Raw genomic sequence first — 18,103 nt, forward strand, 5'->3', positions numbered from 1 at the left:
TGATTTGGCTTCAGGTTTTGCTGAGCTCATAGGCTTCTATGAGCCAGAGGAGGGTGTAGAGCTCCTTGTTTTCTTTGGCTTGGGAGCAGAGACTTACGATTTAGCTTTCTTCTCCTTGATAGGCTCCTCTGCAGATAGTATATTCCTCTTCCTTGCTTCCCAAACAACCTCCTTAGTGATCCCAATGCTCACGGCATATGCTTCTAACTCCTTTCTCACTTTGTTTTGAATTTCTGGCTTCTTGAGTTGCTTGTGCAATTTCAAGCTCTTCTCAACATAAGTCCCAAATCTCTCCTCAGAGGTGTCCACCGACTTACTTAATAAATGTTGAGCATATATCTCAAGAATTTCCTCTTCAAACTCATACCCCATGGGCATGATCCAAGATATTCTTGGTTCCACTGCCTCCATTAGACATTGATCTATATCCACCATGAAGCAAATTGTGTCCTGATACTTTTCAACTATAGACTTAGGGATTGTTTCCCTATCATGCATCTCACTCTAAATTTTTTTGAAGTAACCCTAGAGAGTGGCCTTCCAGACCTTGACATCGCCAACCTTGTATAATAGTTCTCTAATCTGCTCCGTCACAGGTCTGTCATAAGCCCATTGGACTTGACCAACTCTCGGAACTTCATTCATGAAGTAGAAGAACAAACATAGAATAAAAGTTTTGTATTTGAATGGATGCTTCTTATCTTGTTTGAATTTGGTCAAGCTCTTCATCAACTTACTCTGGAGAAACTCACATAGGTCATACTTTTTGTTCTCCCGGATCATCTCATATGCTACATATATGGCAGTTATGGATACAAAATTCTCTCTACTGAATAGTATATCTTATACCCAATCACCATTGAAGAAAATCTGACATCATACTTCATAATATCATTGATTGTCATGGCTCTTTTATCAAATTTTGAACCAGTTGCATCTGTGACAATTTGAGTCTTCACCAACTTCAATGAGGGTAGTTCATCGGATTAACACAACCCTGTTACAGCCTAATGGCATTTTTAGTGATCCTAAAAGGCTTCTTTATCCACATGAACTCATCATGCATCCTACTAAGAACATACCGAAACCACTCGTCTTCATCAAACAATGGGAATTTGATGAACTGCACACAATACTTTGAATTCTGGTTTTAGCCTAAAATTACCATCAATCAACTACTTATTGTAGAGATTCAATAGATGAGAGCTTCCCAACTCCTCGAGGTTGCAGTGGGTGTAAACCCTAATGTCCTCGATATGCAAAACATCGTGTGGAACCGATAAAAATACACTTTTTGGATCATCTTCCATGGAAATAAATGGGTGTTTCTTGAAATTTGGCCGAGCTCTCTCAGTAATATATACAACTAGTGGAATCGCCATACCAGAAGTAGCCATTTCAAAAATTTCAAACTTTGAAAAGTTTCACCGATAAATACCTCAACCGCCAGATTAGGTTTTCACTCGAGAAATCTCTTTCATGCTTTGATCTTCGAAAAATTTTCTTGCAAAGCACTTCAAACTTGTTCTCTTTGAATGCAAAGTGACAAATGAAAGAGTTAAGTCGCTTTTTATCATCCAGGTACCTAACTTTTTGATAGTTCTGATACTTAAAGATAAGTACAGATGCCAAGCTAATAAGATAAGAGGGGGGGGTGAATCATACAAACTTAATCTTCCATAAAAACATCAGATTCAACCTCGGTAACATATACTTCAGTAATATAACCAAAACTGCTAAACATGCAAACTCAAAAGCATATAAACATCATAATACTCATAACACCAGATTTAACATGGAAACCCAAATAGGGAAAAACCACTGTGGGATTTCGGACCCACTAAGAAATATACTCTTCTAGAGTATGCTCGGTTAAAAGCAAATCTTGTTAAAGATTACAAACACATTGCTAGATGTGACCCGGTTAAGGGATTTCCCTTAGATCTGTTAGGATCTTCACCTTGTTAGAAGTGATCTTGTTAAAAGATTTCAAACACTCAATCAGAATGTCACCTTGCTAGAGGGTTTTACAAATAAGACTGTTAAGTCCACTCGGTTAAGAGATTTTCTGTTACTTCACAAAATAACAGTAATAAAAATCTATCTGCAACTTCACATCTAAAATGCTAAAGAAGATTCTTATTTGCTCAATACAATATAGACATAGAACTAATCTTGTCCATCTGCTGGGCTCTATACTCTATTATTCAAAACAGGTTTTCAAGTTTCTGTGCTCGGTAATCACTATGTAGCATCCCTTTGCATACACTTGCCCGCATGCATTGTTTATCAATAGTTCCCTATTTATAAACAATTCACCAACCGCTTAATCTCCTTGATCACATTTCCCATGATCAATCATAGCCATCAAATCTGCAAACTTTGTCCAGGTTCAATGTATCCTTCGATCTAAAAATGTTTTACCCTACCTTGGAACTTGCATACATTTCTTGGAACTTGTGCTAGGTATTGCGGTTCAATCTGAGCTGTAGATCTTCCTGCCGATTTTCCTTTGCCATAGATTCTTTAACAAACTTCATTCACGACATACTAATCATTTAATCATAGCCAGCTCATCAGCTTCCTTCATTAAATAATGCTTTTCTTCATTCAATGCATTCTGTTATTACTGGGTTGTAACTCAGTAAATACTAAACTTTACTCAGTAGACATTCTGCCTTCATTAACCGATAGTGATAACCTTAGGGTTTACCAACTAGGTTTCTTAGGGTTTACCGACTAGGTTCTTTGCTCGGTAACATAGTATAGTATTAACCTTTCAATCAATAACATATGTAGGATATCAAAACAATCTAATCATCATGATCTCATCATTGTCTAACTCGGTAATAGTTGCCCATTGAATAACTTATTTCTCCCCTTATCCATCATATTCTTTCTCTGTCTTTTATCAACATCTTTATACTCATCAAATCATACTTCTCAAGATATGGAAACATCATACTGAATTAGAAAATCAATTTCTTGACATCAATGACAAAATAATAATATTAAGACAGTAAACATCCTTAATCAGTTTTATCCATAATCATCAACAACCTTCTCAATATCCTTATTGAAATGCCAACAATCTCTCCTTGTCTGTTATAATGCCAAATGCCAACAATCTCCCCCTTTGGCATTGATGGCAAAACCAATTGATTTGGATTGTTGTGAGATTCTGAAATGCTAAAATGCTCTCCCCCTGTCATCAGAATTCTCCCCCATACATTAGTCTTCTCCTCTTCTTCAGTCTTCTCCCCCTTTGACAACAATGCCAAAAAGTAAAGAACTAAAACATAATTTCTTCCTGTATGAAGTGATTTCCTGTTGTTATGTGTCAACTTAGTCTCGGTAAGAGCATTTATGTCTTCAATTCATGTTCCTTGTATTATTTCTTGTATTGTTTCTTGCATGCCTTTAGAAAACATCCTAAAGTGTGTAAATCAGCATCAACTCCTAAAAAGATATTCTATAGAGTCATCGAATTGATGCTTTCACCGAACTCGGTCAGTGAGTAGAAGATAGGGGTAGGACCCCTAACTTACTTCTAAGATACTCAAAAGTGTCCCTTGCCAGTGGCTTGGTGAAGATATCTACTATTTGTTCCTTTGTGCTAACATACTCCAACACCACTTTCTTCTCTTGAGCTTCTTCTCTAAGATAATGATATTTGATAGAGATGTGCTTTGTCTTAGAGTGCATAACAGGATTCTTTGAAATGTTAATGGCACTTGTATTGTCACAAAATATAGTTACTAGCTCGGTAACTTTCTCATTTATACCTTCCAACTGTTGTTTGATCCATGCTATGTTGGTACAATTCAATGTTGCAGCAACGTATTCAGCTTCTGTTGTTGACTGTGAAACACATCCTTGTTTCTTGCTAAGCCAACTCACTAGTCTTTCTCCTAAAAAGAAAGCTCCTCCACTTGTGCTTTTTCTGTCATCAATGTTGCCTGCCCAATCAGCATCAGTATAAACTTTTAAATCAAAGTCATTTCTTTTCTGATATACTAAGCCATAATATTCAGTGCCTTCAAGTATCTAAAAATTCTCTTGATTGTTGTCATGTGTGTTTCCTTAGGATCTGCAGAGAATCTTGCAACTATACCTACTGCATGTGCTATGTCTGGCCTGCTATGAACAACATATTTCAACTTTCCAATCATGGATCGGTAAAGTGTCTCATCAATAGATGCAGATTCATCATTCTTTGATAGTTTACAGTTGGTAGTCATAGGAGTACTTACTGGTTTTGAATCCTCCATTCCAAATTTCTTCAAGATTCCCTTTATGTACTTGGATTGAGTAATGAAAATCTCATCTTTCATTTGCAGTATTTGTAAACCTATAAAATACTTTATCTCACTGATTAATGACATCTCAAATTCTTTGCTCATTTCATTTCCAAATTTCTTACATAGAGAGTCATTTCCACAAAATATAATATCATCAACAAATATGGCTAAGATCAGTATTCCATTTTCATCATTCTTCATGTAAATATTGTTGTTTTCACTTGTTCTTATAAAACCAATCTTGATTAAATAAGAGTGCAATCTTTCATACCATGCTCTAGGTGCTTGTTTCAGACCATATAAAGCTTTGTTTTATTTACATACCTTATCTTTATTATTGTCTTCAACAAATCCTTCAGGTTGTTCAATAAAAACTTCTTCTTCTAATACTCCATTTAGAAATGCAGATTTGACATCCATTTGATATACCTTGAAATTCTTGTAAGCGGCATATGCCAAAAATGTTCTTACTCCTTCAAGTCTTGCTACAGGTGCAAAAGTCTCACCATAATCAATTCCTTCTTCTTGGGCATAACCTTTGCAAACTAGTCTTGTTTTATTTCGAATGACCTCTCCTTTTTCATTCAGGTTGTTTTTGAAAATCCATTTTGTACCGATTACATTTTTGTCCTTCGGTCTTGGGACCAATGTCCATGTGTCATTCTTCTTGATTTGATCAATCTCTTTTATCATAGCATTTATCCAATCTTCACTGTTAAATGCCTCTTTCACTATTCTCGGTTCAAATTCAGATATCAAACATGTGTTTTGTCTCAGTTTGTTCCTTGTCATCACTGGATCATCCTTATCTCCTATAATCTAACTTGGTGCATAATGTCTTCTGACATATTTGGCTAATACAAGCTCGGTAGGCTCTGTATGTTCTTCTTCATCACTCAGTAACTGGATATTCTCTTCATTTCCTTCTGCAGTTTTTTCGGTAGGACTTGTCAGTTGAACATAGACAAATTCATCATAATCTTCTGGTTCCTTGGAATTTCCTTCATCATTTCTTTCTGCAAATTCATCAATTTTCACATTTGCACTTTCTACTATTTTGTTAGATGATTTGATCGGACATTTAAATGCTTTACTTCTAGAAGAATAACCAAGAAATGTTTATTCTTCACTTTTTTGATCAAACTTGCCATTTCTATCATCCTTGTGTACATAGCATCTACTTCCAAAGATTTTAAAATAACTTACATTAGGTTTCTTGTCATACCAAATTTCATAAGGTGTCTTCAAAGTACCTTTCTTCAGTTGTACTTAGTTCAGGGTGTAAACTACTGTGCTTATTGCTTCTCTCCATAATGTTTGTGGCACTTTCTTTTCAATCATCAGGGTTCTGGCATAATCCACAATAGATTTGTTTCTTCTCTCAGCAATTCCATTTTGCTGTGGAGTTCTCGGTGCAGAGACCTGTCTTTTTATACCATGATCATTGCAGAATAAGTTGAACTCATTAGATGTGAACTCTCCTCCTCTATCTGATCTAAGACATTTCAGTTGTCTTCCTGTTTCATTTTCAACTCTTGCCTTGTACCATTTAAACATTTGAAAATATTTTGATTTTTCTTTTTAAAAAATTACTGACATCATCCTTGAGTAATCATCCACAAATAATATGAAATATTTATCACCATAATAACTTAGAACTTTCATAGGACCACAAAGATCAATGTGCACAAGATCTAAAATTCCCTTATAAGTGTAGGACTTACTTGTAAAGCTTGATCTTGTCATTTTACCCATCTGGCATCCTCGACACATAGCATTCTCAGGTTTTTCAAGACTCAGTAGACCTCTTACTCAGTGCTTCTTGCTTATTTTGATCAGATTATCAAAATTTACATGACAAAACCTTTTATGCCATAACCAGGTATCATCTATCTTTGCATACAGACATTTATTCCGAGTTGAGTCAAGGTGAAATGTGTTACCTTTTGTTTGTGTCCCGGTAGCAGCTAACTTTCCATGCTTGTCATGAACTTTGACAATTCCTTTCTGAAATTCTATTCAGTATATTGTATTGTTTAGTTGTGCTACACTCAACAAATTGTATTTTAAACCTTCAACCCAATAAACATCATTGCATCTTGCATTGTCAAGAAGTGTTATGGATCCTTTACCTCTTACTGGACATGGTGCATCATTACCAAATCTTACATAGCCTCCATCATAGTCTTCTAACATAACAAACTTGTGTTTATCACCTGTCATGTGATGTGAGCATCCACTATCTATGATCCAAGAATCATTAGTATTTATGTGAGATATTAGGGATTTTTCTTCATACCTTTCTTCATCTGATCCATCTTTGATGGCCACATAAACTACTTCCTTTGTATCAATTTTGTCTGATTTATCATCATTGGATTCCTCATCGGTTATTAAGCATGACTTTCTATCTCTTCTTATGAAGTCTCGATGTCCTCTGTAATGATTATCTTTCTGTCTATCATCTCGGTAATCTCTCTTTTCAGTAGAATCTTTGTCAGGACAGTTAGAAGCCATATGTCCTATCTTATCACAATTGAAACATTTCAAAGGTAGTTTTCCTTTATACTTACCTTTGCCTCTCGGTAACCTTCTGGCTAATAATGATTCAAACTCTTCTTGCTTTCTGATTTCCTCATACAGTTTGTGTACTTCCTCCATGTTCTTGCGAAATCTTTCACTTGCTCCACTGTGATCCCCTTTAGTGTACTTACTCATTCTATCATTGTAATCATTAGATTCACCAATATGAAAAGAACTAAATGCAGATTCAACTTTATTTACCGATAACCCACTGTTATCAAAGTTACTTAACTCAAATGCATGTAGCTTACCAATAGTAGCATCTAAAGAAACTGGCATATTAGGTACAGATCTCAATTCATTGATTGCAGATACTCGGATTGCATAGGCTGATAGAAGGGTTCTTAACAACTTACTTGTTATATCCTTTTCTTCAATAGTTCCACCTGCTCCTTTGATTTGATTGACAATCTCCTTTAGTCTTGTACTGTACTGGGTTATGTTCTCACCTTCATTCATCCTCATAGATTCAAGTTGTCCTCTTAGACTATCCACTTTTGCTCTTTGAACATGTTCATCTCCTCCATACACAGATATGAGCTTGTCCCACATTGCCTTTGCATTATTGCAGCCTTCTAGATCATTAAACTTTGAATCGGTCAATGCAGATGTTATTTCAATCATTGCTTGGATATGTTCTTGCTTTGCCTTTATCTCTTCCATTGTCAATGGATAGGTGCTCGGTGTGATGAAATCATTCTCCAGATAATATACAGCATATTCTCCAACTCCTGATAGGTGTAGCTTCATCCTTTTCTGCCATGTAGAGAAACTTGACTTGTTCAGCTTCGATGCATCCCTCTTATACATCTTTGGATCTTTTCCTCAAGTACCTTTAAACTTTTCTTTCCAGGGTCCAAAGCTCTGATACCAGTTGATAGTTCTGATACTTAAAGATAAGTACAGATGCCAAGCTAATAAGATGAGAGGGGGGGTTGAATCATACAAACTTAATCTTCCATAAAAATATCAAATTCAACCTCGGTAACATATACTTCAGTAATATAGCCAAAACTGCTAAACATGCAAACTCAAAAGCATATAAACATCATAATACTCATAACACCAGATTTAATGTGGAAACCCAAATAGGGAAAAACCACTATGGGATTTCGAACCCACTAAGAAATATACTCTTCTAGAGTATGCTCAGTTAAAAGCAAATCCTGTTAAAGATTACAAACACATTGCTAGATGTGACCCGGTTAAGGGATTTCCCTCAGATCTGTTAGGATCTTCACCTTGTTAGAAGTGATCTTGTTAAAGGATTTCAAACACTCAATCAGAATGTCACCTTGCTAGAGGGTTTTACAAATAAGACTGTTAAGTCCACTCGGTTAAGAGATTTTTTGTTACTTCACAAAATAATAGTAATAAAAATCTATCTACAACTTCACATCTAAAATGCTAAAGAAGATTCTTATTTTCTCAATACAATATAGACATAGAACTAATCTTGTCTATCTGCTGGGCTCTTACCCTGTTATTCAAAACAGGTCTTCAAGCTTCTATGCTCGGTAATCACTATGTAGTATCCATGTGCATACACTTGCCCGCATGCATTGTTTATCAATAGTTCCCTATTTATAAACAATTCACCAACCACTTAATCTCCTTGATCACATTTCCCATGATCAATCATTGCCATCAAATCTTCAAACTTTGTCTAGGTTCAATGTATCCTTCGATCTGAAAACATTTTACCCTGCCTTGGAACTTGCATACATTTCTTGGAACTTGTGCTAGGGTATTGCAGTTCAATCTAAGCTGTAGATCTTCCTGCCGATTTTCCTTTGCCATAGATTCTTTAACAAACTTCATTCACAGCATACCAATCATTTAATCATAGCCAGCTCATCAGCTTCCTTCATTAAATAATGCTTTTATTCATTCAATGCATTCTGTTATTACTCGGTTGCAACTCGGTAAATACTAAACTTTACTCGGTAGACACTCTGCCTTCATTAATCGATAGCGATAACCTTAGGGTTTACCGACTAGGTTCTTTGCTCGGTAACATAGTATAGTATTAACCTTTCAATCAATAACATATGTAGGATATCAAAACAATCTAATCATCATGATCTCATCATTGTCTAACTCGGTAATAGTTGCCCATTGAATAACTTATTTCTCCCCTTATCCATCATATTCTTTCTGTGTCTTTTACCGACATCTTTATACTCATCAAATCATACTTCACAAGATATGGCAACATCATACTCAATTAGAAAATCAATTTCTTGACATCAATGAAAAAATAATAATATTAAGACAGTAAACATCCTTAATCAGTTTTATCCATAATCATCAACAACCTTCTCAATATCCTTATTGAAATGCCAACAATCTCTCCTTGTCTGTTATAATGCCAAATGCCAACACTTTTTGGTGTAATAAATATGCTTTGCCCTAATTCTTTCAGATACCCTCCATACATAGACAATCTCTCAAGAATTCTTCTGCGGATCTTCAAATTTGCTCATACTCATCCAGAACTCCTTCCAAAAGTTCTTCATTACCAAAATACAGCTACTGACAATCTGTCGATCTTCCAACATCACTACTAGAAGGGGAGAAAAGGATTTGCATGAAAACTCCCCTTAGGCCAGAGGCCTCAAACTAATTCCCGGATGAATCCCCAACACTGGATTCAAGTGCACATCTACTTCCTACATCATTATCGCTCTTCTTAACCCATGTCTTCTTCATCTGATATTTGATCTCCTCCACTTCCGCTTTCCCTTTTTCATCTACCTGCACATTCTTATTCTTGTCTGATGGACAATTCCTATTCACATTTATGCTTCTGCAGAACCTTGCAATGTGACCGGACTAGTTGTAATTGTAGCACACCACATTTACTTGTCTAGGCCTAAAATTCCCTTGATTTCCTCTTGATCTACATTGATTAGCAACATGTCAAAACCTACCACATGCATAACATCTAACATTCCTTCTATTTGGAAATTATTCATCATACTTCTGCATTCATTTGACTTATGACCATACTTATTGCATTTGAAACACTGAACAGATAAAGATGGACCATTCAGATTCATTATATTTCTGCATTGACTATCCATATGACCAAATTTATTGCAAACAAAGAAATTACCATTAAACCTATGAGTATTAGGTTGCCTTACTAGAGACCTTTTAGAGTTGAACTTCTGATTTGCTGATTTGGAATTCTTTGACCAAATCCAGAGCTTTCACCTTTCTCAAATCCAAGACCTCTTATGTCATCTGCATCTTTCTAGCTTTCAAGCATCTCATTAAGTTTGGTTGAACTAACCCTGAAATCCTCCTTGTACTCATTTACAACTTCAAGATCATATCTAATAAGAAGAATCTGCTTTCCAAGCTCTTCCTCACGATGTCTAGATTCTTGCAGGTCAAGCTTTAGGTGGCCATTCTCACAATCAAGTCTGAAACATCATCAGATTTTTATTTGAATAAATGAGCAAGATTCTCTTCACTTTTCTTCCTACCTTCAATATCCTTTGTCAACCCCATCACTATAGATTCCATCTCATGTTTCAAGGCTTCCTTTTCTTTTGCAAGTTTTTGACATTCTTTTGATTTCTCCTTTAGGACTTGATTTAGATGATCACCTTTCATGCATTTGATTTCCTTTTCTTTCAGCTTATCACAAAGTTCCTTTCTCTTTTCTCTTGACTTGTTCAACTGATCTTTCAATGACTGAATGAAGTTCTCAGCATCTTTAAGGTTTGCTTGCAAGTTCCGGACTTCAGCTTTAGACTGATCAAGATCATCAAAAACAACAAGAAGCTAATATTGAAGACTATCAGAATCCATTGAATCGTCTTCCCAGATCCTCCTCAAGCTATTAAACTTCTTTTGAGGGACTAGGCTCTGATACCAATTGTTGGAATCAAGGAACACTAAGAGGTGGGGGGGTGAATCAGTGTTCTACAATTTTTAACTTTATTAACTTGTTCTTTCAACCACTTAATGTAAATGAACAAAGGAAAGATACAAAACACAAAGCAATCAGCAACAACAACATAACACCAAGATTTTATACATGGAAAATACGGTTAAGGGAAAAACCATGGTGGGGATGAGACCCACAATATAAATATACTCTACAGAAGTATAAAAATATTACATTGAGAATGCACATGCATTCAGGCACACTGCTTAGAGCTCACTACTCAAAATATCAAGGGCTACAACCCTAGGAAGACTCACTATCTTACAATATCTTTTATAAAAGATAATTGGAATGTCTGAATTGAAAAACAACATCTACAAATGCCAAAGTACAGTTTCGGTTCAACACAAAACACTTAATCTCACACTACTTTGTTACATTGCTCTATCCCATTGTTCTTCAATATTTCAGAGCACAAATCCTTCACTTGCGCACGTGAAACTGTGCACAATCGATCACAAACACTTTCCACATACCCACAAATATCCAAAATGATCATATCCATTGGTCTTATATATCCACAACATGAAATTAGGTCTTCTACATGTCGACTTCAAGAACACTATACAAATAATGAAACGTGCATACATAGTCGACTCAATCCGAACTCCAATGCATATGCGGACCTAAAAAGAATTGTCCATATGCTTCCCAAATGTCGGCTAAACACCCTCGATCACAAAATCAATCACAAAAATTACTCCACCGATTTTGCACAACAATCAACTAAATATCCAAGTCATCCATAACACACTGTTCAACCCAAAAACTTGTACACCAGATCTTCTAATTCACACGACAATCAACATCGGAGGCTAAGATTCTGAAATAATGTACTCCAAACATCTAACTATCTTCCTCTAGCTCCGCAACACAAAATATTCAACATAAATGAAATGCCAACCAAAATACTTCACTCTGTCGTCGGATGCTCTGTTCTAACTCGTTTGACTTAATCAAATCTTCATTCTGACTTCCGGTATAAGAAAATCAATCACACTGTGGATGGAATAACTGACTTCGATTGCCATAAATGACAACACTGGATGACTTGTGTAGTGTCTCTTGCCAACAAGATGACCCTCTACCATTTTGAAAGTGGAGGAAAGGATGAGTGAGGAATAAGTCAAGTGGAGAAAGAGATGAGATAATGGATAATAAATAAACTATTTATTCTAAAAAAACAACGAATATGACAAGTTGGAGAGATGAAATTGGCGAGTGTGAGTCATGAGTGGAAAGGCAAAAGAATTAAGTGGAAGGAGAAAATAGCAACTTAAGTGCTAAGTGAGGTTAGAAATAAATAAATAATAAATTTTACTCATACATGGTAATTAAATAAATTAAAAATTTATTTAATTATAATGGCATTGGATTGAGGGATTAAATAGTTAAAAATGATTAAATGTCCATTTAATCATGGAGGAATAATTGGTTAAGTTGGTAAGATTAAATAATTTTGGATAATTATTTAATCATAGAAGAATGATTAGTTTAGACGAGATTGATTAATTAAAGAGGGATAATAGACTTTAATTAAAGATTAGAAGAAACAATAATTAAAAGTCATTTAATTATAAAGAATTAGAAAAGTGTTGTCGTAGGTCTAGAACATTTTTTAGTGTCTATAGGTGTCTCTAGTGGGTTGGTGCCTACAAACACAATTGGGGATTGGTGTCTCTAGTAGGCTGATGCCTACTTCATATTGGAAGTGATTCATTGCTTTGTGAGGCTGGATTTGGGCAGTAGATCCAAGTAGCTACTCTCACCATGGTTTTTCCCGTCTTGAGTTTTCACATATACTTGGTATTCATGTGTGGATATGTGTTCTTTTGTATTGTTTAATTGTTGCACCATTAAGTAAATTGGTTAATGCTAGATTGATGTTTTAAGATTCATGCTTGGAGAAGCTATTAATGAGAATTAATGTTTGACTAAATTTAAATTGGGATATACCAATTCACCCTACCTCCCAGTATATTGTATGCCCTTCAAGATCACTTTTTTCTTTGCAAAATAAAAGTAGAGAGGTAGAGATATATATTTAGAAAACTCTTTAAATTCTATTCAGGCTCTTAGTAAATTTGGTAGTGTTTTATGAGTGCAAATTATGGGCTAGCAACACTTTAGACTTAAAAATGAAAGTAAATGGAGAGAATCCAAAAAACACATATTCAAACTAATTTTTTTAGCCCCCTATGGGATTCTTCAAATTAAAAACGGATACATTTCTATTAAAACCACTAGTATGGTGTGTCTCCTAACTTTAAAAAAAAAATCAAATAAATAGAGACAAATAGATGGTCTAAGGCGGTCATCAAAGAAGTCTTTCAAATCATAGAATTTAGTCCATAATAAAACAAAACATCAATTGAATGAGCAAATGAAACATTTATTTGAATTTATGTCCTAATAATAGCAAATAAATAAAACTTTTGTTATAGATAAATTTCAGAAGTCTATGTGAAAAGAAACGTTAGAGGGAAAGATAAAATATTATCTTGATGAAGCTAAATCACTTATGGTCATCAACAAAAGGTCTATATAAGAATAACTATTCGTAAGAGAGCAAAGATTCTCATAACTCTCACCATCTTTGATATAAAATATAAAGATGGTAAAAAAAGAATAGAAAGAAAGAGAAGCTTACAATGACATATATATCAATTACACAAAACAATTGTCTAAAAAAATTTAATTAGCAAGAACACAATAATTTACAAAGAAAATGCCATCAGTTCTAGACAGCTGCAACATTTTTCAAATTCAAATTGTAATGTGGTTTGCTATTTGGATTTGAACAGCTCTTGTTATAGTCCCGCCAGATGTATTAATAGTAGTTTTAGTAGTTTGAACTGTTATCTGATTTGGTTGTTTACTAACAGCCCTCCTTTGTATTTTTCTTGCAATTTTTTTCTGAAAAAAAAAAACAACAATTCAGAAAATGTGATATCTTGAGTTAAGAATCTTCTGTTTCTTCTATTCTATTCGTAACAGGTGCTGCCGCTACACCTCGTCTACAAGATGTTACTATGAGCGTGGGATATTTTTACATAAAATGGTCTGCCTACATTGGCAGCTGAGGACTTGTGCAACAGTTTGTGCCGTTTTCCAATTCTTTCTTGCTTCCAACTATACATATCTCGAAGCCATGAAATCAGCCGCAACATAAAAAATGGGATGAGTTAAGATTCAATGTGTGGGGAAAGAAGCAATCCAGCCATGCGTATGGCCGTATCACCATATTTGAGAAACACACTCCTGAATCGTTCAATTTCATATATCACCAATCTCAAGCTCAGATCAGTATACAGAGAGGGTTGCTTGAAAGAGGTCACACACATCAGGCTTACAATACACTCTTGTGCGCATCTTCAACTAATGCAACCCTGCAATGTGCTCTCAGAGGGTAAGTTAATACACTCTCACGCCAACGACAGCACTCTCTTACAAAATACACTTATCAACATGTATGACAAGTGTGGAAGGGTGGTGGATGCTCGCAAAGTGTTCAACCAAATGACTAAACCAAACGTCTTCTCATGGAATATAATCATTTTAACATACCGAAGGCGTGGGCATCCGGAAGAGGCACTGACGCTGTTTCAGCAAATGCAACGAACATATATCCTACCCAATCATTTCACCTATTCCACCTTCCTCCCGGTGTGTGGCCAAATTGGAGATTTGCAACAGGGCATGGAAGTCCATCAAAGGATAATTGAAAGCGGATTTTTATCAGATGTTGTAGTTGGGAATGCTCTAATAGATATGTATGCAAAATGTGGATGCATACACAAGGCACGCCAACTATTTGACGAAATGAATGATACTAATGTGGTCTCATGGACTGCAATGATAACAGGATATGCACAGAATGGTGATCTTGACAAGGCTTTGAGGTTTTTCAAAGAAATTCCTCAACGAAATGTGGTGACATGGAATGCTATGATCGTAGGATATTCACAAAATGGTGCTCTTCATGAGGCTTTAAGGCTTTTCGAAGAAATGCCTCAACCAAACGTGGTCTCATGGACCGCAATCATCGTGGGATATGCACAGAATGGGTTGCTTGGTAAAGCTTTGGGGACTTTTAAGCAAATGCAATTAACTGGTATAAACCCAAACTCAACAACTTTTGCTGGCATCCTCCCCGCAATTACCAAAATAGGGTTTATGGAACAGGGTATAGAAATTCATGAAAAGATAATTGAAAGCGGGGTGTCAGATGTGATGGTTGTGTCTGCGCTGATAGATATGTATGCAAAATGTGGAAGAGTATGGAAGGCGCACAAATTGTTTGACAAAACACCTCAACGAAATGTCTTCTCATGGAATGCTCTGATTTCAGGATACGCACAAAATAGTGTTCTTGATGAGGCTTTACAGCTTTTCAAAGAAATGCCTCACCGAAATGTGGTCTCATGGAATGCGATGATTGTAGGATATACACAAAATGGTTTCCTTGAAGAGGCTTTAAAGCTTTTCGAGGAAATGCATGAACGAAATGTGGTCTCATGGACTGCAATCATTGCTGGATATGCACAAAACGGATTGGTTGTAAAAGCTTTGGAGTTTTTTAACCAAATGCAAGGGGAAGGCATAAAGGCAGATTCATCAACCTTTGCCAGCATCCTCCCAGCTTGTGCCAAACTTGGAGCTTTGGACAAGGGTGTAGAGATTCATAAATTAATAATTGAAAGTGGATTGTTGTCGGATGTTGTAGTTGTGACTGCTCTAATAGACATGTACGCAAAATGTGGGAAAATGAATAAGGCATGCACATTGTTTGAAGCAATGGCACAACGCAATGCAGTCTCATGGAATGCAATCATAGCTGGATATACACAAAATGGATTTGTTGAAAAGGCTTTGGAGATTTTTAAGCAAATGCAATTTACAGGTGTAAAGCCAACATCAGCGACCTTTGTTAGTGTCCTCCCTGCTTATGCCAAACTTGGAGCTTTGGAACAGGGTATAGAGATCCATTTAAAAATAATTGAATATGGATTTCTGTCAGATGCTGCAATTGCAAATGCCCTGATGGATATGTATGCTAAATGTGGATGCATACAGAAGGCACGTAAATTGTTTGATAAAATGCATAACCAAACTGTGGTCTCATGGACTGTGATGATTGCAGGATATGCAATGCATGGCTTCAGCAAGGATGCCTTTAATCTTTTTGAACTAATGAAGCACTCTGGAACCAACCCTGACCATGTAAGTTTCATTTGTGTTTTATTTGCATGCAGCCACGCAGGTCTAGTGGATAAGGGCTGTAAATACTTCAATCTCATGGGTGACTTCTACATTATGCCTACCATGGATCATTATGTGTGCATCGTTGACCTTCTTGGCCGTGCTGGCTATCTTGAGGAATCCCTAAATGTTATCCTTAAAATGCCAATATCTCTTGATGTGGTTGTATGGATATGTTTGGTTGGTGCTTGTAGATCACATAGGAATACAGTGCTAGGAGAATTTGTGGCAACACTCCTTTTTGAGTTGGATCCTAAAAATGCTGCACCCTACATTCTTCTTTCAAACATTTATGCAGACATGGGCAAGTGGGGTGATGTTCAAAATGTAAGGAAATTGATGAAAGATAAAGGAATTGAAAAAAAGCCAGGCTGTAGTTGGATTGAAGTTCAGAAAACTGTACACGTTTTTCGTGTAGGAGACAGATCGCACCCACAAACACAGGAGATATATTCAAAATTGGAGAAATTATCTTGTGAGATGAAGGTAGATGGGTATATTCCAGAAAAAAGACCTTTAATCAATGATGTGGAGGAGGAGGACAAGGAATTATTCCTTTGCCACCATAGTGAGAAGTTGGCAATTGCATTTGGATTGTTAAACACATCCTCTAAAACGACTATTAGAGTTGTCAAGAACCTTCGAATATGTGGTGACTGCCACAATGCAACCAAGTCTATCTCCAAGATAGTTGCAAGAGAAATCGTTGTGAGAGATGCAAACCGGTTCCATCATTTTAAATATGGGCAATGCTCCTGTGGCGACTATTGGTGATGCAGGGTGAAGCAAGCTGAAGTACATATTGACACTATAGCAAGATGCATGAATTGAGATTGGTAATGATAAAGATTGTATCAGGTGTGATTTCCATTTTTTTTTGAAGAAGTGTTGCCTCGAAATGTCTTGAGGACTACATCATTCTGTTGGTTTGATGAAGTCATATTGTACAGTATGCGTCACTGCCTACCCCTAGATCTAATTACAAGCTATCTGTTAAACCCCTGATTTATATAATCATGGGGTAGTCATAAATTTGAACTTCATTTCAGGAAGTTTGTACGGCTATGGAGTGAAAAATTTGAAGTGGCATAAGAATAGGAAATGCGAAAAAGGAACATAATACTTGAAGAAAATGGGAATCTTCTCAATGAGTAGGAAAGTAAGAGAAGAGAAGGGCTTACAAGAAATGCAATGTAATAGTGCACTAAGAAGATCGCTTGATAGTTCTTCATTCTTACCTTATTAATTTTAGACGGTCTTGACAATTGTAATGGTGAAATTTGCATACTTGTGCTATTTCCCCATTATTTTTGTGTCCATTTTTATGAAATATCTTGATACTTGTACAACAAATGGCACAATTTTGTGTGAAGTTGGATTTAATTCCCCTAGCCTTTATCTATCTCCATAGAAACTGATTCCCACATATTTAGCCCCCACTTTATTCTTATACACACACTCAGTTACATTCACCCTATCCATGCCTTTCTCACTCTCATCCATACATCTACCTTCATATAATATACCTAGATATGGCCATTTACCCACCCAAGGTTGTTTATGTGGCCATGGAGTTGACCTTGCAGTCATGGACTTGACCCTTTCTTTTCTAAATTTCAATTTCAAATTTTGTTTGATTGACCCCCTTTGCTCTCTTGCCTTGAGCAGACTAAGTACACATTTTATGAAATTTGACCATATGTGCTAGTATTTAAAGACAATTAATTGCATTCATTTCATATCCACACACATTCTAACATCCCCTCTCATTCTAAAGCATTGAAGGAACAATCAATACTGAAACATTTGGCTTTGGTGCACTAAAAGAAGTAAACAATTTGCATACACCATCTTGGGCCCCTGCCTACTTCTTTGAATATTTAAATGTATTTTCGGGGGTTGAACTAGTGGGACGTCTCCATGTGAAACAATGGCAACCCTTCCAAGTTATTCCTTAATAATACTACTGCTCTGATCAGCCAAAGTAGCAAAGAAA

General features: G+C 36.0%; 1 protein-coding gene across 1 annotated transcript; it reads left to right on the forward strand.

Annotated features, from left to right (window-relative positions):
- The first annotated feature begins 13,729 nt into the window (after positions 1-13,729).
- On the forward strand, positions 13,730-17,429 carry LOC131060440 (pentatricopeptide repeat-containing protein At4g02750). The gene has a single exon (XM_057993679.2). It carries the CDS (start codon positions 14,041-14,043, stop codon positions 16,879-16,881), a length of 2,841 nt encoding a protein of 946 aa, XP_057849662.2. The 5' UTR covers positions 13,730-14,040; the 3' UTR covers positions 16,882-17,429.
- Positions 17,430-18,103: the final 674 nt, after the last annotated feature.

This window comes from Cryptomeria japonica, chromosome 5 (genome assembly GCF_030272615.1).
Source record: "Cryptomeria japonica chromosome 5, Sugi_1.0, whole genome shotgun sequence".
Classification (NCBI taxonomy): domain Eukaryota; kingdom Viridiplantae; phylum Streptophyta; class Pinopsida; order Cupressales; family Cupressaceae; genus Cryptomeria; species Cryptomeria japonica.